This window comes from Phocoena phocoena, chromosome 5 (genome assembly GCF_963924675.1).
Source record: "Phocoena phocoena chromosome 5, mPhoPho1.1, whole genome shotgun sequence".
NCBI lineage: Eukaryota > Metazoa > Chordata > Mammalia > Artiodactyla > Phocoenidae > Phocoena > Phocoena phocoena.
The window spans coordinates 47819522-47845029 of NC_089223.1; the positions used below are offsets into that span (position 1 = coordinate 47819522).

The following is a 25508-nucleotide window of genomic DNA, read 5'->3' on the forward strand; positions in this document are numbered from 1 at the left end:
CAAGATATGAGCTACCCTGGAGAATGTTCCATGAGCACTGGAGAAGAACGTGTATTCTGTTGTTTTTGATGGAATGTCCTATAAATATCAATTAAGTCCATCTTGTGTAATGTGTCATTTAAAGCTTGTGTTTCCTTATTTATTTTCATTTTGGATGATCTGTCCATTGGTGAAAGTAGAGTGTTAAAGTCCCTTACTATTATTGTGTTACTGTTGATTTCCCCTTTTATGGCTGTTAGCATTTGCCTTATGTATTGAAGTGCTCCTATGTTGGGTGCATAAATATTTACAATTGTTATATCTTCTTCTTGGATTGTTCCCTTGATCATTATGTAGTATCCTTCCTTGTCTCTTGTAATGATCTTTATTTAAAGTCTGTTTTGTCTGAGAATTGCTACTCCAGCTTTCTTTTGATTTCCATTTGCATGGAATATCTTTTAACATCCCCTCACTTTCCGTCTGTATGTGTCCCTAGGTCTGAAGTGGATCTCTTGTAGACAGCTTATATATGGGTCTTATTTTTGTATCCATTCGGCCAGTCTATGTCTTTTGGTTGGAGCATTTAATCCATTTACATTTAAGGTAGTTATTGGTATGTATGTTCCTATTACCATTTTCTTAATTGTTCTGGGTTATTATTGTAGGTCTTTCCCTTGTCTTATGGTTCCTGCCTAGAAAATAAGTTTCTTTAGCATTTGTCATAAAGCTGGTTTGGTGGTGCTGAATTCTCTTAGCTTTTGCTTGTCTCTAAAGGTTTTAATTTCTCCATCGAATCTGAATGAGATCCTTGCTGGTAGAGAAAACTTGGTTGTAGGTTTTTCCTTTTCACCACTCTAAATATGTCCTGCTACTCCCTTCTGGCTTGCAGAGTTTCTGCTGAAAGATCAGCTGTTAAACTTATGGGGATTCCCTTTTAAGTTATTTGTTGCTTTTCCCTTGCTGTTTTTAGTAGTTTTTCTTTGTACTTAATTTTTGATAGCTTGATTAATATGTGTCTTGGCATGTTTCTCCTTGGATTTATCCTGTATGGGACTCTCTGCGTTTCCTGGACTTGATTGACTATTTCCTTTCCCATATTAGGGAAGTTTTCAACTATAATCTCTTCAAATATTTTCTCAGCCCCTTTCTTTTTCTCTTTATCTTCTGCAACCCCTACAATTCGAACGTTGGTGTGTTTATTGTGTCCCAGAGGTCTCTGAGACTGTCCTCTATTCTCTTCATTCTTTTTTCTTTATTCTGCTCTGCAGTAGTTATTTCCAGTATATTATCTTCCAGGTCACTTATCCGTCCTTCTGCCTCAGTTATTCTGCTATTGATTCCTTCCAGAGAATTTTTAATTTCATTTATTGTGTTGTTCATCATTGTTTGTTTGCACTTTATTTCTTGAAGGTCCTTGTTAAACGTTTCTTGTATGTAATCGATTCTATTTCCAAGATTTTGGATCATTTTTACTATCATTATTCTGAATTCTTTTTCAGGTAGACTGCCTATTTCCTCTTCATTTGTTTGGTCTGGTGGGTCTTTACTTTGCTCCTTCATCTGCTGCATATTTCTCTGTCTTCTCATTTTGCTTAACTTACTGTGTTTGGGGTCTCTTTTTCACAGGCTGCAGGTTCATAGTTCCCATTGTTTTTGGCGTCTGCTCCCACTGGGTAAGGTTGGCTCAGTGGGTTGTGTAGGCTTCCTGGTGGAGGGGACTAGTGCCTGTGTTCTGGTGGTTGAGGTTGGATATTGCCTTTATGGTGGGCAGGACTGTATCCGGTGGGGTGTTTTGGCGTGTCTTTGAACTTATGATGATTTATGGCAGCCTCTCTGCTAATGGGTGGGGTTGTGTTCCTGTCTTCCTAGTTTTTTGGCATAGGGTGTCCAGCAGTGGAGCTTGTTGGTCATTGAGTGGCGCTAGGTCTCAGTGTTGAGACAGAGATCTCTAGGAGAGCTCTTACCCATTGATATTGTGTGGGGCCTGGAGGTCTCTGGTGGTCCTGAACTTGGCTCTCCCACCTCAGAGGCTCAGGCCTGACAGCCAACCAGAGCACCAACACCCGGTCAGCCACACGGCTCAGAAGAAAAAGGAGAAAAAAAAAGAAAAATAATAAATCAATAAATAGAATTAAATTAAATTTAAAAGTTATTTAAATAATGAAAATTAACAAGTAATAGAAAAAAGAAGACAGCAACCAAACCAATAAACAAATCCACCAGTGATTTAGCACAGTGATAACATGTGCTAAAATCTGTACTAAAATAAACATAAAAATCAGAAAACTAGTCAATTGCATATAGCAAAACCCAAGTCCGCCACCTCAATTTTGGGATGATTCATTGTCTATTCAGGTATGCCACAGACGTAGGGTACCTCAAGTTGATTGTGGAGATTTAATCCGCTGCTCCTGAGGCTGCTGGGAGAAATTTCCGTTTCTCTTCTTTGTTCGCACAGCTCCCGGGGTTCAGCTTTGGATTTGAACCCGCCTCTGTGTGTAGGTCGCCTGAGGGCATCTGCTCTTCGCTCAGACAGGACGGGGTTAAAGGAGCAGCTGATTGGGGGCTCTGGCTCACTCAGGCCATGGGGAGGGAGGGGCACGGAGTGCGGGTCGAGCCTGCGGCGGCAGAGGCCAGCGTGACATTGTACCAGCCTGAGGCGCGCCGTGCGTTCTCCCGGGGAAGTTGTCCCTGGATCACGGGACCCTGGCAGTGGCGGACTGCACAGGCTCCCGGGAGGCGAGGTGTGGATAGTGACCCGTGCTCGCACACAGGCTTCTTGGTGGTGGTGGCAGCAGCATCCTTAGCGTCTCATGCCGTCTCTGGGGTCCGCACTGATAGACACGGCTCGCGCCCGTCTCTGGAGCTCGTTTAGGCAATGCTCTGAATCCCCTCTCCTCGCGCACCCCAAAACAATGGTCTCTTGCCTCTTCGGTAGCTCCAGACTTTTTCCCGGGCTCCCTCCCTGCCAGCTGTGGCACACTAACCCCTTCAGGCTGTGTTCACGCAGCCAACACCGGGCCTCTCCCCGGGATCCGACCAAAGGCCGAGCCTCAGCTCCCAGCCCCGCCCACCCCGGCGGGTGAGCAGACAAGCCTCTTAGGCTAGTGAGTGCTTGTCGGCACCGATCCTCTGTGCGGCAATCTCTCCGCTTTGTCCCCCGCACCCCTGTTGCTGCGCTCTCCTCCGTGGCTGGCTCCGAAGCTTCCCCCCTCCGCCACCCACAGTCTCCACCCATGAAGGGTCCTCTACTGTGTGGAAACCTTTTCTCCTTCACGGCTCCCTCCCACTGGTGCAGGTCGCATCGCTATCATTTTGTCTCTGTTTATTCTTTTTTCTTTTGCCCTACCCAGGTACGTGGGGAGTTTCTTGCCTTTTGGGAGGTCTGAGGTCTTCTGCCAGTGTTCAGTAGGTGTTCTGTAGGAGTTGTTCCACGTGTAGATGTATTTCTGGTGTACCTATGGGGAGGAAAGTGATCTCCACATCTTACTCCTCCACCATCTTGAAGTTCTTCCTTGATCTTACTGTCTTTTGAACGTTAGAGTCCTTGTATTTCCTGATCCAGGTCCAAAATACTTTGGCTCCACAAATTTGCATAGCCGAGTTTGCCACACATCTCTACATCTATGGTCATATATTACTTCCATATAGATGCCTCCCTGGACACCCTAGCTAAAGCAGCCCCCAAAACCAGAGTATATTATGTATTACTACCTTATTTTATCACTACCCACAAGACCTCAGGCAGTTACTCTCTGCCTCAGTTTCCTCATCTGAGTCTTATAAAAGTAGTTACATACCTCATAGGGTTGTTATAAGTATTTAATAAGTTATTACATTTTAAAAGCTTTACCGTAAATGGTAAGTCCTATATAAGTGTTTGATACTATTATTGTTATTAGTATTTATTTATTTTCTTTCTTTTCCCACTAGAAATACAAATTCCAGGCATTATCTTTCTTGTTCATCACTTACTGTTGGGATGTAGAACAGTAAGACACATACTAAGCCTTCAGTAAGTAATTGCTGAATGAATGAATGAAATATTTAACCATTCCTTTTGCCTTCAATGGCTCTTTTTCCTTTTACCAATTCCTTGGGTGAAGACGTTTCCTTGGCGTCAATCATTGGTTTTCTTGGCATTTTTCCTCTACTCTCGCTCCTTTGAAGTGTTTAACTTGAAATGTTTCTCTGGAATCAACTGTAGTCTCTGTGATGGGAGTTCCCATTACATCTTTAGCTCACACCACATCCCCAAGTTCCACATGAAGGAGGAAGCTTTAAGTAGATGGAAATTTGGGGTGCAGGAGACCTGGAATAACATGTAAGTTCTGTGACTTTACTTGTTTTGTGACTCAGAGCAAACCACAACCTTTCAGGAGACCATATTCTCTTATAGGTAATAATTATTAATCTCTTCCTTCCATCTCAGAGAGTGCATTTAAACAAAGAGTTAACAAAAGTATTCTGTAAATTGTAAAATAGTATATATAATTTTGAGGTATTACTAAATACCTTGAACATGCTATTTCTACAAATATACCCTGCTGTTATCTTACATTCAACATATTTAAACTAAATTAACTTCCTTTTTCCCAAACTGAATTCTTTTTGACTCCAGTTTCTCTTATTTCGCATATCCAATCACTAAACACTTCCAGTTTTCTCTCTGTGATGTGTCTAATATTTTCCTCCTGCTCTCTGTTCTCCCAGACATAAGCTTTCTTCAGTTTATATCTAGGTTGTTACAACACTCTACTAGCTGGGATCTCTGTCTCCAGTATCTTTTTTCTCAATCAGTCTTCTCAAATAAGCTCATTTCAATTTTCCCAAAACACCATTTATCTTCAATTTATATTCGTGCTGTAACACACTACCACAAATTCAGTGCCTTAAACCAATAGAACTGGTTATTTTTCAATCCTGTAGATCAGAAGTCCAACTTGGGCTTCCCTGGGCTAAGATCAAGGTGTCAGCACTGAGTAAATAGTAAGGTGCTGGCAAGGCTACATTCTTTTCTGGAGGCTCTCTGGGAGAATCCATTTCCTTGTCTTCTCAAGCTGCTATAGGCCACCTGCATTTCATGGTTTATGGCCTCTTTCCTTGTCTCAAAGTCAGTAACTATGGGTCAAGTCCTTCTCAGACTATAGCTTTGACCACAGCTGGGACAGTTCCCTGCTTTTAAGGGCTCATGTGATTAGACTGAGTTCACCAGGCTAATCAGAATCATCTCGCCAGATCAAAGTCTGTAATTTTAATCACACCTGAAATGTCCGTTTTGCCATGTAAGGTACCATATTCACAGGTTCCAGGGATTAGGACATTGACATCTTTGGGGCACGGGGGGCATTATTCTGTTTACCATACCAATTTATGGCATGGATCCCCTGATCAAGAACTTTAAATGATTGCCTATTACCCATTAATGTGAAGTTTATCTTCTCAGTATGGCTTTGAAGATCCTTCAAACTAAATTCTAAACTATTCCCAAATAGAGATCCTATACTACTGTCAGGGTAGTCTCCCTTACATACCTTTAACATGCTACGATTGTCCTGATTATTCTTCCATTTGAAATGTCCTACAGTCCCTCCTTTGCTTATCAAAGTCCTGTCAATCTTCCAAGTCAGGTTAAAGTCTCACTTCCTCAATAAAAGCTTCCCCATTGACATCACCTTTCTCTAAATTGTTTGATCTGATACTATTTAGTATCTATGGTGGACTTCTGTTGTTTGCCTGTTCAGAATGCATTTATTCTTCCTCTAGTAATAGCTCTCTGATTTTCTCCTGTGGGAAAAATTTCTCCCATTAGATACAAACTTGGTGGCTTTTCAACTACAATGTACTGGTCGCCTGGCCAAGAGGTGAGCCTGTGATCCCAGCTAAGTAATCAGATGCTGTCTCCCTTGACCACATGCAGCCAAGAAATAAAAATAGTTGGAGTTCACACCTTCTAAAAGCAGTGCACTGCTAACTAATCATTAGAACTTCTCTGATTCTTTGGCTTTTAATTCTATCGAACCCCCTATATCTTTCTCACAAATTTCTTCTTGGTTAAGAGAGAGTTGTTTTTGGTCCCTAAAAACCAAAGAACTCTAACTACTAAAGCCTTGCGTTATTCTTTATATGTCCCCATAACTTCAAATTCCTCTTCTAAGTTTCTTGAAAACCACAGTACATTTTATACTTCTTTTGAATACTCTATACCCCTTATACATTACTAGATACAAAAAAAAAGATTTTCAATAAATATTGACTGATTCATAAACTATTAATTTTTATCATTTTTTCCCAGAATGTGAATTACTCCTGATGGCAAGTTGAGGGCCAGGAATATGACATATATTTCCTTGCTATCTATCCTGCCATCCAGAGAAAAAGAGAGTAAATAGAAAATCACTGCTCCCTTCTTATAGATTGACTGGAAAAGTCACCATTCCACTGATCTTTTAATGTATATTTTCTATATTTCCAATGAGTATAACCACGCCCTTACCCAAAGCTTTGTATCATCCTGTCACATGGCCTCCATTTCGCATGTGTTGGATCCATTATGTTAGCTTTGGCTGTGCTTATTTCTTAATAGGCACATGGCACTAAAGACTCATACAAAATTTTTGGAAGACTTTTCCTAAATATTTCTCTGAATTCAAATAAACTGAATGTCGTACCCGTGTTTGGTTTTATATGATGGGTAGTTACCATCAGCTGGTTATCAGACAGGATTTTTTTAAAAGATCCATGTTTCAGGGCTTCACTGGTGGCGCAGTGGTTGAGAGTCCGCCTGTCGATGCAGGGGACACGGGTTCGTGCCCCGGTACAGAAAGATCCCACATGCCGCGGAGTGGCTAGGCCCGTGAGCCATGGCTGCTGAGCCTGTGCGTCTGGAGCCTGTGCTCTGCAACGGGAGAGGCCACAACAGTGACAGGCCCACGTACAGAAGGAAAAAAAAAAAAAGATCCATATTTTATGTCTCCTCCTTAATGAATCCATGTTTGGATCCTAATGAACAGCACTTATGTTTTATAATGTCTTGTGACCATGTGGGGAGAAATATGTTCTAGAATTGACCAGATTCAGTGCCTACAGCTTCTTCATTTTAAAAAGTTGTGATAATCGAAGTCTGGTTTTCTGGAATTTTTTTTCCTTCTGCATAATGCCTTCAAAATGGCCAATTCTGTCACTGTTGTAAAAAGTTTAGGGTAATCCTCTCTGAAATCACTTGAAAGTGAGCCATTCTGCACCTTCCAGAGGATGATACCAGATTTTTGGCCTGAGATACAAGAATGATGGAGTTGAATTTAATTGAATGGAAACATTGTGGAAGGAAAGACTTTTTAGGGGACTGTCAGTTATTGAACATGTTATGTTTTAATGTCCAGAGTATATCCAAGTGGATGGGTAGTTTGACAGGTCATTGGATAATGAAGTTTGGAAATCAGGGAAAGTATCTAGCTTAGGAATAATCAGTATATAGTTGGCTATTAAAGGCAGAAGACTGTGTGAAATAAAGAAGGGAGTGGATACACAGAGAAAAAGTTCTGAAATTGAGATCTGGGTGCACTCCAGCATTTACAAATGAGTGGTGGGGGATGGAAGATATTAAGGAAGATCCATCACGAGACTGAAAACAGGTGGAAAACCAGAAGAGTGTGACATCCTGTAAGCCGAGTGAGAAGTGTTTCAAGGAGTTCTTTTCCTTAATTAACCCTCTGGGCTCTCAGACTTCAAATAGTCAGTCTGATGGTTGTGAGATCCCAAGAATTTCATTTTACAGGAATTTCTGTTTCTCCCCCACAAAATTCCAAACTAAATCTCAGACTAACTCCACATGATGGTTTGTTCTGCTGCCCTGACATGGCCAGGGCTGTGGTAGAATCGGGGATCAGAAGACCTTGTTTCTCATGCTAACTTAATCTTTTACTACCACTGTGACCCTGGACAAATTGGTTTACCTCCTTGGAAAATGGTCATAGCTATGCCTCCCTGCCCTATCCACAGGCTAATGCAGTGGTCCAAGGAGCTAATAAATGGGCAAAGTACTCTATAGGTTTTGAAGTATGTACTTCGGAAGCCATTACTGTGATGGAGGTTCAGAGGAATGATGTTTCCTGCTCTGAAGGCTTGGGAAAGCCAAGCCTCTTGGTTGGAAGATGCTGAGGGAACCACGGGACATGCTTCTGGCTGATGTGTCCTTCCAAAAGTTATTTCTCAATACGATATTTATTCTTTTCAGAAATATATATATATATATATATATATATATATATATATATATATATATATATATATATATTTGTGTGTGTGTGGTACGCGGGCCTCTCACTGTTGTGGCCTCTGCCGTTGCAGAGCACAGGCTCCGGACGCGCAGGCTCAGCGGCCATGGCTCACAGGCCCAGCCGCTCCGCGGCATGTGGGATCTTCCTGGACCGGGGCACGAACCCGTGTCCCCTGCATCGGCAGGCGGACTCTCAACCACTGCGCCACCAGGGAAGCCCCTAGAAATATTTTTTAAAATACTCTTTAAAAATATTCTTTTAAAAATAATACTAATCCCCCAGAATTTTATAATTAATGTGACTCCTTGTATTTCAAAGAGATTCTTCACTATGGTAAGCCATGAAATATGATAAATTTATATAATGCTTTCCCAAACTAAAACCATATGTCTTCATGTCTAAACACATTATAGTCTTGTCACTGCTTTTAAGCCCTTTAATGTAGTATGAAAAAAAAGAAAAAAAAAAAAAAAGAAAGAAAGAGACTAAACTTATCAGTGACATTTTTAATGCAAGGTGTTTCATTTTTATTTTTCAATTTTGTTTTTTTCCAGTTTCCAACAAAAATAAATAAAAATGAATAATATCCTGTAAAGTATCTATATTCTCCTTCAATATCTTAAGGTACACTATTATCAAAGCTGATATTGAACACAAACAAATTGATACAATTCAGTACTCTGATAAAATTCATTGTCAAATAAGTTACTTTAAACTGCATGTGATACAACTTTATGTTCCATGGCATCTTTCATATAAACTCTATAACAAAATGGCTCTTCAAAGTGCAATTACAGAGTGCAAAAAGAGCAGAGAGAAATTCACTATCTTACATTTAACGTCATCCAGTTTGAATAACAGGTATGTTTTAGATAAAATTATTCTTCAGTCAAAACATTAAAATGTACTCCAGCAGCACTGCATATACCAGTTGTTACTCCCCCTTTTCCCATACGAATAAGAGTAGAAAAAAATCAGAAAGTATTGGGCAGCAAATTAAACACATTTTTTCCAAAAGTCTACTGACAGACTATTGTAGCAAAAATGGCAAAATGGATCAGACATAAGTTTTTAAAAACTGCATTACTAAATTCAACAGAAATTAGAAGCTAGTATCATGTATTTGCTACATAAAAATTGATTTGATACCTCACAGCAGTTGAATTTAGCTAATTCTCTTCTTAAGGACTCAAAAATAAAAATCTGTCCTACCAGTGCACCATTTCTCCCCTTGCATTGACTTTGGCAGAGAGATAAGAGCAAAAGAATGTCCAAAACAATAGCAGCATTTGACTGTATTTTAAATATTTAATATATTACACAAATCTTAATTATGAGGTTATATCTTTAGTACCAATATTAGAACTTTACCTCTTTGGTTATAGAGTATGTCTACTGGGTTACTTTGTGGCCTTGGTGGGAAGCCACAAACTATGGATTTATGCATTGGATTTGCATTTATTCTCAATACGGAGGGTATAGATAGCCCTTTCTAGAAATATATACAGTGAGAAATCTGTAAAATAAGGAAGATAGACTAAATATGAGCCAAAATGTTTCCATTGTTTGCAGGAAACATGAGTTGCTAGCAATCTTTTTTTTTTTTTAGAAATCATTTTTTTATGTTTGTTCAGCATCAACCTCATTAAAACAATATTTTTTTTACTAATTTTCTCCCATAAAAGCAATCTGTGTCATACCTTTTTTATTATTTAATATGCATTTATAAATAAAAATTTAACTTTTACAGGGGTTAGTTTTTAAATAAAGATTTAAAAACACCCCAAACTATTATCTACAATTAGTTATGTAATATGAATTGAGATGCTTAAGATAAACCAATATGACTCCATTTTGTAACAAAATAAATGGATTGCAGCTGATTTCTTGGTTAGTCAATAAATTTTCTTTGAAGCAATCAAGGTCACTCAAAATATGCAGACCTCCTTTACATACAGTAGATATCAATAAGTATGTGTAGGATTTAAAATGTATTTTTACACAGCACATTTGACTTCAGCTATATCAGTGGGAAACAGAAATATCCTTTTAGATCTCTTTAGACCATATATAGACTTATTGTCTTATATCACACTTTAAAATAATAATTAGTCCATCAAATTTTGGACTATGATTTAATCTTAGAATTCTTCAGCCAAGTCCCTACAGAAATAAATAATCTTGGAAAGAAGCACAAATTTTGGCTTCACGTGTGGATTTCTGTAATTGCCTCATGAGCAGTTACCTAGCATAAATGTCATACTAAAAAAAAGAACATTGTGAAGCTATAAATTATCTACTATTTACATAAAATATGGTATAAAATTAAGTTCTCAATTCATTTTCTTAAGGAGAATCTGTTAGATGGATGACTAATAACGTAGGAGTTGTGGTTGGGAAGAGGGAATCATGCACCTTCTCTCCAGGCAGACAAACAGCGAGTTATAGCTAAGGATGTGTGTGGAGGGAGCAGAGCCCTCCAGGTTTTAGTTTGTTTCAAATATGTAGTGTTTAGCACGTGACCTATATTTGCTTCTCCCCAATTTCCACAGCATTACCGTTTTGACACATGGCACAGTGGTGCCAACTCATACATCAGACTATGATATAGTCAAACCAACTATCATTGATTCGAGGAGTAGAAATATATACTTATTAAATTGATTTGACCATATATTTAGGCTTACAGAAACCTGTCACTTGCTGACACTTCCTGAACAATGAACTGGGCATTGCTCACTCCTATGCATTGTACAGCAGGCAAAAAAGCTTTCAATAAAGCACTTAGCCCAGGAAATGATTTCTTACAAAAATATCCATTTTCTTTCTACAGTAAATATTTTGTGTACATTAGCAAACAGTCTGTCAAAAAAAAACAAAAATAAAAACTCTTCTTAGTATATTAAAATACATCATTGTTGACTTAACACATGACCCCACATAAATATTATTAATAAAATAGGAATATTAACATAACCAGGTATGCAGTTCATCCCTGCCCATAAGCTTAATGGCGCCATTCAGACTTGTGGCAATGCTGGATCCCCTGAGGTCACTCTTTCATATTCCTTCTTTGGTTCTTTACTTTTTCGATATCTGTACCTAGAAATATTCAGAAATTAAGCCATTAACACTGAAGTTAACAGTTATAGGATCAAAGTATGTTAACAAAAGAAACAAATATATGGACGCTAAAGGTACATTAGCATAGTGTTTCCAAAATGACAGAGGTGAATAGGTTTAGGTTGGATGCTAGAGAAGAAGGAGGGAGGAAGGGGTAGTTTCTCTGAACAAATAATTTTGGGAGGAAATGGTGAAATGCTGTTAAAGGACTTCTCAAAGGCTTTCACGTGATCATGAAAATTGTAAAATTCCAGGAGAGCATGTGACCATGTTTAATCCTAGTCTGTTTTATCCTTTTCTTTTCCTCTGCCTTTCTTCCTTCCTTCCTTCTTTTCTTTTCTTTCTTCCTTCCTTCCTTCCTTCCTTTCTTTCTTTCTTTCTTTCCTTCTACCCATCACATTGATATAATGCTATCACCAATAATAATGAAAAGAAATCGGGCACTTATTAAGTGACTGACAATGTTCTAAATGCTATATATCCATTATTTATTTTATCCTCACACTTACCATTATCATCCTCATTTTACAGATGAAGAAAATGAAGTACAAATGGGTTATATAACCTGGTCAAGTTCTCCCAGCTAGGATTCATAAATCTATCGTGATTCAGAATCTTCATTCACTCATTCATTAAAGCTATCTTCCTAATATTTTGAGTTCATTTTCTACCCATTTTGAAGATGAAGCATGTAGCCTTAAGGAAACTGCCTAATGTTTTTGCTTAGTGGAAGAATATGATTAGAAAACCTTTGTTTAGCCTTGATTTAGCTACTTGTCAACTAGATGAGCCAGGACATGTCAATTTACTTCTCTGGATCTTACTTTCCCATCTTTATAAAAGAAAGGATTGTAGTCAAAGACCTTTCAGGTGCATTTCAGTTTTAATAATATTCAGTTATGTGATCAAAAACAATTAAAAAGGCATCATAATTTGGTGAATACTTAGGCTCAAGCGTGGACCAAATAAATTTAATCTTATAAAAGTAACACTTTTGGAGCTTCAAAAGTAGGAGTGCATTACTGTCAGCAAAAATAAAATGAAATTCACTCAAATCTACACTGAAAAATCTGCACCACTTCCAAAATAAGAAGGGTTTCATGGAGGCATTTTAATAAGGACCCTATACCCTGGTCCTAAGCCTAAAAAATGACCAATCTGATATACTGTCAGTAGTTTGGTGCCCACTCTATATTTTCTCAGTTATTAGCATATATCAGTACAGCATAGTACATGAAGATGGAGAGCTGAAGATGGAACTTTGGGGGACTGACATGAACCAGTTTTTAAAAGTCAGCTCTTATAATTATCTGGATACTCGTTTCTACTAGTCCAGATGTTCCACTGCTAAAACTTCTTTATAAATATCATTAGTGCAGAGTCTATCTTATCCCACTAAATAATACTTTGCCATATTTTTACCCAGTTTGTAAGTGTGGATTGTATAAAGGTAATTGACAAAAGCGGAGTGTTAAAAACAAAAACGAAAACACTGGCTTACCATCTGCAGAAATAGTATACAGAGCCAGCAACTACGACGAGGAACAAGATAACAAGAATCACAGTCAAAGCCACATATTCTTTGCTCAGAGGCTTTTGGACGGTTAAAAAGAAGTGCTCACATCGGACACCAGTGTAACCCACTTCACACCTAAAGGACAATGCAAGAGAAAGGTCAGTTATTTAAGAAAGAAATCACGGTTCTGAATTAGTTTTGTAAGAGCTAATCTTACAATGTAATGCAAGATACTGACAAGGTTCGCCAAAAGTTGTAAAGATGAATTCAAAGACTGACCTTAAAGCTGGCCCAACTTGGATAAAAGAGGCCCACATTGCTCTCAAGCTCAACTGCTGTATTAGAATGATAGTCTGGTTCAACTGCCAGGGTGGCTGACAATGGTGGTTTGTAAGTCTGAAGTGCTTTTTGTCTAAGTCAGTGGAATCGATTCTTATAACAATGGCTGACATATAAGTCCAGATTCAAGGCTAAGCTACTACTGCGGTAAGTATGAGAGGAAGGCACGTGAAGCCCTGCCCGTTCTGCAGCCCTGAAGCCTCCGTACAATTTGATAACTGCTGTTTGTTCTACTATTTGTTCCCTAACTTTAAAAAAACTCACTCAATAAAGTTTCTAATAGTACATATAAACTGCATGCAAATAGTACATATAAACGGCAGCCCATGGAAACAATAGAGTAATTATTACAAAAATAAAAAAGAGAATGCGGGTTTTTAAAAAACTGTTTTTGTTTGCTTGTATTTGGCATATTACCTGCAGTGATTTTCACTCATGTCTACCAGGTAGATGCACTGTCCATGAAAACAGTAGCCGTTCATGTCAGAGCTACACTTTGATATTGACACTTGAGCCACACGTGGATTATCTTCTGTCTGAACTGTGAAAGAAATAGAAAGTGGAATATAGTCTGTTGCTTTCTTTGAAGAATCAATCACCCTTTCATAATAGTAACTACTGAGCTACTGGAACAAAGCAGGTCAGGTATTTTCAGGACAAAAAGTCACTCTAGTTGTCACGCTCCCTAGACCAATAAACAAACACTGAACTCCCAAAGGAAAATGGCCAACAGGCTAAACAAAACAAAACAAAATAAAACCTGGGGGTAAAATTCTCAAACGACAATGTTTAAGATAGAAAAGGTGGGCTTCCCTGGTGGCGCAGTGGTTGAGAGTTTGCCTGCCGATGTAGGGGACATGGGTTTGTGCCCCGGTCCGGGCAGATCCCACGTGCCGTGGAGCGGCTGGGCCTGTGAGCCATGGCCGCTGAGCCTGCGCGTCCGGAGCCTGTGCTCCGCAACGGCAGAGGCCACAATAGTGAGGCCCGCGTACAGCAAAAAAAAAAAAAAAAAAAAAAAGAAAAGGTAAGCTGAAGACACACACACACAATCATGATCCTTCACAGTTATTCACTTATCCAAACAAAGTGTGTATAATTTTTTCAAATCTCAAAATAATTCTGACATTCATTACTCCCAAAGCAATTGCAAACTGAATCCATTAATTAATTTAAGAGAGCTTAAATCTATAGTGGGTTTTAAGCCATCAAGTCTTGTTTTGGTGTGCATTCCCAAACTTTCGGGTTCGGGAAATCAATCACAGTCTCTAACGATGAGACCTGGACATGAACTAGACAAACCTTGAGTTATAAATGCCTCGGTTACACAAATACAACAATGAAAATAGTAGTCTCTTTAGAATAGTGTTGCAACCTACACATAAAATTCACTTTAGAACGTTTTAATTACTAAAATGTGACGGATCTTTATGAAATAACCAAACAAATCATCTTGATTGTAATACTCTTGTTCAAATAGCCAAAAATAGGGAGTGAAGCACACCAAACCTCTAGAGAGCACAAAGAGGAAGGACAAGAAAGGAGGTGAAGTTGTTGCAGGAAATGCTCTGGTTCCTCAGGAAAAGTCTGGACTTAATAACTCAGAGTGAATATAAAGCAGATCTCTCTCTTTCTCACTCTTTCTCTCTCTCTTTTTTTTTTTTTTTTTTTTTTTTGGTGCCTAGGTGCTATTACTTTAATTTTATTTTTTAAATTTTATTTCTTTTATTTTTAATTTTTTTTTTTTTACTGGAGTATAGTTGCATTACAGTGCTGTGTTAGTTTCTGCTGTACAACGAAATGAATCAGCTATAAAGCAGATCTCTCTTGAACCACATTCAGAGTACTCTGGGCCCCAAAGATAAGACCATGCACCACTTTTATTTTTTAATATATATTTTTTTTAATTTATTTATGGCTCTGTCTGGTCTTCGTTTCTGTGCGTGGGCTTTCTCTAGTTGTGGCAAGCGGGGGCCACTCTTCATCCCGGTGCGCGGGCCTCTCACTATCGCGGCCTCTCTTGTTGCAGAGCACAGGCTCCAGACACGCAGGCTCAGTAATTGTGGCTCACTGGCCCAGTTGCTCCGCGGCACGTGGGATCTTCCCAGACCAGGGCTCGAACCTGTGTTCCCTGAATTGGCAGGCAGATTCTCAACCACTGCACCACCAGGGAAGCCTGCACCACTTATCTTTGTAACTCTATGCCTAAGCACGGTGTTTAGCATGTATTAAGTACTCCGTAGATTTTTCTGAATGAATGCTGTAACTCAAAATAAAAGACATCATCTGCTCCTTTTACAAAAAATAACAACAAAATATATTGACTGTCTACTGTGTAAAAAGTTTAAATTTTCCTGTTTTGCCTGGGATCCAACTCCTCACAATGGTTTCTCAGCGACGCTCTGAAATGACCAAAGGGAATCTGATTTTCTTTGTTCTCTATCTCTTTAAGATCAAATCTTTATATATATAACTAGGTGCTCAGTCCCTCTGCCTCCAGTTACTCCTTTATATAATTTTTCCAGATCCCTAGTTCACTGGGTTCTTTTGTTAATACAGCAGCTATTTCCCCCTCTTTTTTTTCCACTATCACATATTTATAGTCTTTGAGTTACATTTCTGTTAAGAATGTATAATTCTTTGATGCAACATTGACAAAGCTGGGCTTACCTAAAGCTGTGCAGTTATCTTCAGACTCTCCTGGGATACATGAAGGAATCACAGTTGTACTGAGAACTGCTTGTAGAAGATGGAAACCTATTTATGGAGAAAAATCAAATATATAACTAATGCTTCAAGGAAAGAAACCTTAATCAGATTTCCACATAATTACAGTATTTATAAAGTTCTTTTAATTATTTCAAGAATTTGATCCATTGAAACCATAAAAAAAAAATTCATGGAAACAGCCATATCATTGAAAATAAATGAACCCCCAGCTCTTCTGTCCAAGGGTAAAAGCCCTGGCATTACATTCAGAGTTACAGATTTGACCTACTCTAAACATTTCACAGTAACCTTTTCAAAGACCTGATTTTAAAGATTGATTTCTTAAGAAGCTTAGCCATTGGAAAATTGGGAAATTTCCACAGTTTTACTTCATGATGTGTTCAGAGCAATGCTCCAAGGTAGAAACTATCACAAAGAAGGCTTCAAATAAAACTCAGCTCCTATTTATGGTCACAACTAAACAGGACTCTCAACCTAAGATACATCAGTTGTTGATTTAAGTACCTAAGTTACTCTTTGCATTACACATTAAAATCCATTTTAATGAATAAAATGTAATCTAAGTAAAGTCGGAATGTATCTTATCTAATATGGAAAGGAACACACATGCTAGATGAACCACACTGGGCCCAAGAATCCAGTTTCTGTCAGCCCAGTAAGAGTTTAAACAAGGCGTTTCATGGTGTTTCTCCACTGAAAAGATAAATGTTGGGAAACAGGCACCAGAATGATTCAAGCAGTTTTCTGAATTGCATAGTAAGAATTAGAGAATCCTTTTAATTGCACGGATGTTGACTGAAGAGAGTTCTGCTCTTCTTAGGAGTCATGTAGTTGCTCTTCACTCTTCCAGGCTATATGAGTAACCGTTATATAAGAAACATTACTCGTGATGGTGAGAGTAGTAGGTAGCAGTTAACATTTCTTGCCCACGTACTGTATGTGGGCATGGTTCTACCCTCCTTACCTATACTATCTAATTTAATCCACTCACTGACTCTTTGAAGAAGATACTACTGTTCTCCCCATTAGACATATGAGAAAAGTGAGTTAAGTAACTTTCCCAAGAGTACATAGCAATGTTCTTGTTGGGCTGCATTACAGAATCTGGCAACAGGCAATAATACTCGAGTATAATGGACATCACAGGGAACAAACTCAGATAAATGTAACTGAAGCAGAGTATTTAACCCCATAGGGAGGCAACAAAGTACGTGGAAAGGCAATCTGGGAGAAAACTTGAGCTATGTAATTTTGGACAAATTAATTAAATTCTCTGGATCTCCATTTTCCCTAGTTTATGAGTTTTGGGGAGAATTAAATGAAATTATATTTTTCTGAAACATCTAACATACCAGCGACTCATGAATGTTCCATGCCACTCAATATCTAGCCTCTGGTTTTAGCAGTAGTATATGTGGATAGTGCCCTCTACTGGTCTATAACAATGTTATAAATCTCTCTGTACTTTGGTATTTTAAAGGATAATTAATCCATGTAATAGAGAATTTTATTTTATTTTTTCACAATCAGAGGAGTATGTATATGTTAAGCAAATTGCATATGATTTGGGGAAAACTGAAATTAAAAACTAAACTACACATAAGCATTAGAATTTGCAATTTCTTAACGTTTCAAACTTGACACATAACAATCCTGTGAAGTAGTTATTAGCCCCAAACAACCGCAGTGTTAAATTACATGTCTGGTCCAAGACCAATTATCTAGTGACCATAGAAGATAAGAGTTAGGAGTCCATCTTTGGACATCAAGCCTCATAACCTTTCAGTGATTTGAAAATATCTTTTGAAAAGTTTAGAACTATCTCCTCCCCACTCCATAGTTCTCCTACAATATAAATGACGTTTCAATTGCTCTTATTGGGAAACAAAAAGCTTCTTGCTTTCTTTTTTTTTTTTTTTTTTTTTTTTTTGCGGTACGCGGGCCTCTCACTGTTGTGGCCTCTCCCGTTGCAGAGCACAGGCTCCGGACGCGCAGGCTCAGCGGCCATGGCTCACGGGCCCAGCCGCTTCGCGGCATGTGGGATCTTCCCGGACCGGGGCACGAACCCGTGTCCCCCGCATCAGCAGGCGGACTATCAACCACTGAGCCACCAGGGAAGCCCAAAAAGCTTCTTTCTTAAATGACAAAAAAGTGGCTAAAGTTTGGATTCCATTGTCAGTTGAACAGAGATGGAAAAGGATAACTTTGTCCACATAGCTTTCTAGGGTGAATTAGCTAGATTCTCATCCAAGCCAATTTTGTTCTACTTCTCGATATAGTTTTGCCATACACTTTCACTGTTGAAGAATTACCCCCTTTAATTTATACAGTCTGCTCAACACAAAGTGGAGTTCTAGATGTGTGTTTTTATATCCCTGACACTCCTATGCCTCCATACTTCTTCAACTAATGGGAGGAGATATTACCGATTCTCCCACTGCAAAAGGGCCATTGTGCAAATGCACATCTCTCTCTTTGCAAAGGATCATTTCTTCATCCTTTCCAGAAATCAGATACTAGCCTTTCCTGTTCAGAATTGCTTACAAATGCAACCTGCGACTATTAAAGAATCCAGCTAATTGCTTTGAGGTGTTGTTTATTAGGCTTTTTTTTTTTTCTCAAAGATTTTTTGTATTGTTTGTTTTTCCACTGTTGGAAACTTTGTTCCAGTTAGTCACGCCATAAGTGAAATATTTGCCTTTGTGAATTAAAGAATATTCAGGGCAGGGTGTGCCTCCACAAAAACTGGGCTGTCCTAACCTATGACACTCTCTTGGACATAGTCCATCGCTGAGGATGGTTTCTGTGAGACTTGGTACATTAATCCAACATTTGGGTATTTTACAGATGGAATTGTAAATAATTTTAAATGCTATTCTCAAATGAAAGTGTTTACACTACAGTTCCATCATAGATGCACGTAGTCAATAAACTATCAAAATTGGTTCTAAATCGTGTGTCCAGCTGCAAAGCTCTATTGCCTAAAAGCAGTGGTCCTCAGGTTTTTCTCAACCTCACCTCTGGCCCAGGGCTTTGCAAAATCGGGTAGAGGAGTAAGTGGGAATGATCAAAAGATTGAAAAAGTCCACCCATGGAGAATTTTGATATCCAGCACCCTGTCACCCTTATATATCACTACTCATTACAGTCATACAGGGAAGGAATAGATGCTAACGTCCTATCCATATATTTCCTTAATCTTTCAGTTGTTCATGACTTTAGTGTTATTTGAACATAATGATCTCTCTGTAATTCAAATGCAAATCTTATATTTGAGTTTTCAATCTTGACCATGGGTCCCTGCTAAGAAAATAATTCCCTGTGATATTAAAGATGTTAGACAGGGTCAGTGTGTCAGAAAACAGATCTGGTAGCAAGCTCTACATTGGTAACTAAGATACAGAGGAATTCCGTGCTAAATGATAATCTGTAAACTCAAAACTGGCCATTGGAACTTCTGTTTCAATAATGTTATGAAAACAAAACTCCCTTTGGAGGCCATTATTCCTGTCAAATTTCCAGATGGGTTTCAGTAATGTAAAGCTCACCTGTTCATCTCTCTACCTTCATCTTTCACAGATTTGTTTCCATGAAACCTCAAATGTGCCAGCAGGAAGTGACACCGGTGACTCACAGCACACATATCACCTCTACTCCGTGGGTCAGGGCCGAGCCTACACCTTACACGATACTGGGGACAGCGCGTGGGAGCGGTGGAGTACCATCACCCCAGTGGGGGGAGCACTAAGTAAGAAGTGCTTGCCTGATAGTCAGGAGGAATGCCAGATGTAGAAAGCACCCTTTTTATTGTATATGGTTTCTTTTGTCCTTGCTTCCTTATGGCCACACTGAGGGGCCATCTCGAAGGAGGCTGAGATTTGGTGACTGGCTGACCAAGCCTATTCCTCAATAATCAACTGCAATCCTCGGAGATAAAATGGCTTTCCTGAATAACAATCAAGCAAATAAAAACGACCCGAAATAAAATGAGATAGGTTACAGAATGAAAAGAATGCACCTTATTTTCCCAATTTCACCTTTTAGGCTATTTAGACTGGAACAGCAAATTCATAATGAATCATAGTATTTGCCCAACCCCAAAACAGGCAGCAAAATCTGCTTTGTTCACACTTTTGCTGTGGTCACATGCCTACCTATTTATGGACTGTTAGTTTTCTACCTTCTTCCAGGGCAGTCTGTAATTTTAGGATTTGTCTGTAACATAGTAGGCTTGTTAGGTCTTGTATACTTTCAAGGAGTGAATATGCCTTTACCACTTCCAGATGCCTTTTTGTCTCAAATCCACTATTAGATAAAGTCCTGCTTCACTTCATTAAAATAATTGTAAACTATCACATCAGACACTGAAAATAACTATTGTCAGTACTTTCTAGTAACAGCCTATGTTTTCAGAGAATAGAATATATATATATATATGTGTGTGTGTATACATATACATCATAATATATATCTATATATCACAAATCTTGCTTCCTACCAGCAATCATTTTCTTCCTACAGTTTTTCAACATTAACCTTATCACTAAGCTTCATTAAAGTAAAAGCCAACAACTATTTGAGATAAAAACAGGATAACAGGGTGAAACCAGAGGTTGATGTAATAATGGGTTACAAATAAGTCTTTAAGTTTGAGTTTCAAATATAGCCATAAGATCTTTCTTGTCAAGTGTCAAGAAAAGATTTAATACGCCATGTTTTTCAGTTCAGAGACATTAAAGTAAACTCTTCAATTTCGGTAGTAATTTCTAAATCATACTTCAAAGTGCTCATATATTTTAGTGATCATACAATACTATACTTAATGCTCTCATAATGCAGGAGAAATCGTATCAACTATTGTATAAAGGATACACTTTGTACTAATTTGGGTGTTTTGGAATTTTGTGACTAAAAGCTCTAAATATGGAACTTGCCCCTCCTAAAACCAAAGATTCATCTCTATCGTATTATTTCAAATGATCTATTGAAACTGTATTTTTTTTCTTTAAGATAATGTTACACAGGAAGGTCTTTTTAGAACCTTTTCTGTCTTCACTCCCTTCCATCATGCTTCTCACACTATCCCTATTGATCCAATTCAGAAATTTAAATGACTATTACATTATTGTCTCAAAAAAATCTTCTAAAGGAGCAACAGTTTAGATTATAAGCGTTTGTCATTTGCCTTTTTTTCATTATGGTTATATTGTGTACTACAGCTTTGAAAACTTAACGACATTTTTAGAAGCATATTGTCTATCATATCATTCATTCTTTATAGTAGCCTATTGCCAAAAACGAATTTGCAAAAGGATAGAGTTTTAATCGGTAAGCATCAAAAAAGAGGAGAAAATGAGTACATAAAAGATAATTTTAAAAGCCTTAATTACACTTCATTTCGAGAATCTATGTAATGCACCTAGCATAATGGAAGGTGCTAAGAAACTTTATTTTGTGAAAATATATAGTTTTTTGGTTAACAGTGGAGACTCCAACTTTCGTGAGAAGCACAAGTTCATCTGTAGTATGATGGTAGGGTGGGAATGGCTTAATTATACTTGATAAATGGGAAAGGAGAGCAGCTTAGCTCTCTTATACTTACTTTTAGTAACTACATGTCTCTAAGAATATTTGTTCAATAAATATCTACTGAGATTTTTCTATATGCAAGATACTGAACGAGCTGCTGAAAGGAAAACTGATGCAAAGGACATAGCTCCTGTTCTAGCTAGAGTTAATGAGGCTAGACTCCAGGTGGTGGCGAGAGAAAGAGAGAATTCATAGATGACACCAAGTTTCTGGCCAGAAAATACCAAGGAAGGCGGTGCCATTAAAAGAGGCGATAACATAGGCAGGACAGCAGGTTTGTGGTGGCATCTGCAGATAGTAGACATGAGGAGGGCATAATGAGAGAAGGAATTTGAGTTTTTAGTTCATATATCACCTATTTATATTTATGAGGCACTTGGGAAAACACATCTGGAGTAAAACAATAAGAATGGAGTTGGTGGAGTCTATTTGAAAATCATATGAGGAAATATCACCTTTAAAGGCACAGGAGTCATTCAAATGTTCCACGGGAAATAGTACGCAATGGAAAATAATGAACTTCGGGAAATAGGTGATAAGGAGTGGATAGAAATGGCCAAGCAATTTGGGGAAAAAAGGAAGTTCAGTCTTGCGGGAGCCAAGAGAGCAGAGTTACAAAAGGAGGCATGGAGATATACAGACTGCCAACAAACACATGAAAGAATGCTCAACATCATTAATCATTAGAGAAATGTAAACCAAAACTACAATGAGATATCATCTCACCCCAGTCAGAATGGCCATGATCAAAAAATCTAGAAACAATAAATGCTCGAGAGGGTGTGGAGAAAAGGGAACACTCTTGCACTGCTGGTGGGAATGTGAATTGGTACAGCCACTATGGAGAACAGTATGGAGGTTCCTTAAAAAACTACAAATAGAACTACCATATGACCCAGCAATCCCACTCCTGGGCATATACCCTGAGAAAACCATAATTCAAAGAGTCATGTACTAAAATGTTCATTGCAGCTCTATTTACAATAGCCCGGAGATGGAGACAACCTAAGTGCCCATCATCGGATGAATGGATAAAGATGTGGCACATATATACAATGGAATATTACTCAGCCATAAAAAGAAATGAAATTGAGCTATTTGTAATGAGGTGGATAGACCTAGAGTCTGTCATACAGAGTGAAGTAAGTCAGAAAGAGAAAGACAAATACCGTATGCTAACACATATATATGGAATTTAAGGGAAAAAATGTCATGAAGAACCTAGGGGTAAGACAGGAATAAAGACACAGAACTACTAGAGAACGGACTTGAGGATATGGGGAGGGGGAAGGGTAAGCTGTGACAAAGCGAGAGAGAGGCATGGACATATATACACTACCAAACGTAAGGTAGATAGCTAGTGGGAAGCAGCCGCATAGCACAGGGAGATCAGCTCGGTGCTTTGTGACCACCTGGAGGGGTGGGATAGGGAGGGTGGGAGGGAGGGAGATGCAAGAGGGAAGAGATATGGGAACATATGTATATGTATAACTGATTTACTTTGTTATAAAGCAGAAACTAACACACCATTGTAAAGCAATTATACCTCAATAAAGATGTTAAAAAAATAGATAGATAAAGGAGGCATGGGGTGGTCAGCAATGCAATGATTGAAGAAAGTATGAGTGACTCCATCATAAATAAGATTCATCATTATTCAGGGAAAATAGTGTTAAAATCAGCAATAAAAATTGCTGTTGTTTTTTTAACACTAGAATTGGTTTTATAGAATATGGTTTTATACTAGAATATGGTTTTATATTTGCATCCAGCTTACCATTAATATGAATTTTATTTGTCTTGGTAACTCAAGCATTGATTATTCAAACTGTGAATTATGAGTGGCAATGTGTTATAGCAATGGAAAACACATTAGCTAATGCTTCTCACCCTGGAGTAATTTTGTTAACCAGGGACACGGAGCAATGTCTGGAGACATTTTTGTTTGTCACAACTCAGGGTGGGTGGGGTGCTACTGACATCTAGTGGGTAGACACCAGGATTGCTGCTAAACACCCTGCAATGCATAGGACAGTCCACAACAAAGAATTATCCAGTCTGTAATGTAAATAGACCCAAGGCTGAAAAACCCTGCAGTAGACCCGTGAGGTATGGAACACAGTTCTAGCTCAGATACTAACTTTATCCCTCTGAAGCTAGGTTTCCTTATCTCTGAAAATGTCACCTAGGCTTGGGGTGGAGTGGAGGCGGAGATGGAATTTAGATTAGATTACTCTAAGGTTCCATTCATTTCTAAAACAATACTTTTCTTTTTCTTACTGACTATCCATCACTGCCCAACCTCTCTCTTTCTCTCTCTCTCTCCCTCTCTCTCTCTCTCTCTCTCTCACACACACACACACACACACACACACACACACGTACACACACCCTGTGATATACTTAAATTTTGTTAGGCATACCATCAGTGAATACAGACTATATTAAAGATAGAAATGGGAAAAATAGGGAAGAAAAGGTATTCAACTTTATTATTAAATAGAACTGAATTTTCAAAAACTATTGCTCAGCCATAATATTTTGCTTCTCAAGCACGTTTTCAAAGAACAGCTGGTTGAGTCAAAACATAGTGCTGAGAACTCTAAATAAAGTACCATTCTAATCACCCATCCAACAACATTTACTGAGTGATTAACGTAAGTCTGTTACAATGTGAATGATAAAAGATAAGTACAGCACCAGTTAGGAGAGACAGGGCCAGATACACACTTACAGGGTGACATGAAAAGGGCAGGACCGAAGGATTCAGAGGGATGCAAAGGGGTGGGGGGAAGACTGCACATTTATTTCCCAGTGGTGAGGGAAAGATGAAAGGGGCTATCAGAGAAGGCTTGATACTTCTCTTCAGTCTTAAAGGATGGGGAGAACTTTCACCGAAAGTGAAGAGTGAGTTGGGAGCATCCACAGTAGACGATACAGCATATTCATAAATGGAGACTTACACTCTGGGTAACTCACTTCTTTTTAAGTCTGCTTTCTCATTTGTAAACTGGGAATAGTAACACTTTTCCTGGCTAAAAAGGAGTTATTATAAAGATCAAATGAGGCATTTTTCTAAAAAAGCACTTTCTGCTACTGATAACAGCTCTAATTTCAAAAGTGTTTTTTAGTATTTTAATATTATGATATTTATAATGGCCGTATATAATAACCTGATGACATAGTTATTATGATCTCCATTTTACAGATGACAAAACTGAGGCTCAAAGAGGAATAAATCCTTCCAAAAGTATGAAATAAAAGAACTGGGGTGTGAAACCTATATTCTATATACTATGTCTCTTGACTCAAAACTATACAGTTTGACTAACACACCATTGTTAAGCAATTATACTCCAATAAAAACGTTTAAAAAAATATACAGTTTGACACACATACGTGTGCGTGTGTGTATATATAAACATATACATATGTGTGTGTGTATATATATATATATATATATATATATATATATATATACACACACACATATATATTTCTGCATATATATGAGGAAGAGAGGCTTTTCCCCTTATCCTGAGGACTTTCAAGAAGATTTGTATTTAACTCACTTTCAAGCCTCAAATTTAAAATTCAGGATTTTTGACCTAAGTAATTAAGGGTTAACATTTTTTTCTGGGCAATTATCAAGTTGTCTTGTGTGTTATAAATATAATTCTAGTTAATTAAATCATTACTTTAACCTAGAATATCACTGAAGCTTTATTTGCCCTATAACCAGACAGGCACTCCTACATAAACTGCATTGCCAGAGGACACTGAGTCTGTCGCATTACTTCATTTTTCCAAAGGTTCCATAATTGCCATACCAAGGCAATGGTTTTCAGGGTGCTTCTCCTTGAGGACCTCTCCTATTACAGCTCTAGGGAGTCTTCCTATTGTCTTCTGAAGGAATGTTCTCAACAGTAGTTACAGCCAAATGAATTAGACAATTT

The 25508-nt window shown here is 38.2% G+C and overlaps 1 protein-coding gene across 1 annotated transcript; it reads right to left on the minus strand.

Annotated features, from left to right (window-relative positions):
- Positions 1-11278: 11278 nt before the first annotated feature.
- On the minus strand, positions 11279-18751 carry EREG (epiregulin). Its single transcript, XM_065877217.1, has 5 exons — positions 18724-18751; positions 15904-15990; positions 13654-13777; positions 12883-13032; positions 11279-11360 (listed from the first exon to the last, which is right to left on the minus strand). Exons 1-5 carry the CDS (start codon positions 18749-18751, stop codon positions 11279-11281), a joined length of 471 nt encoding a protein of 156 aa, XP_065733289.1.
- Between the last annotated feature and the right edge of the window lie 6757 nt (positions 18752-25508).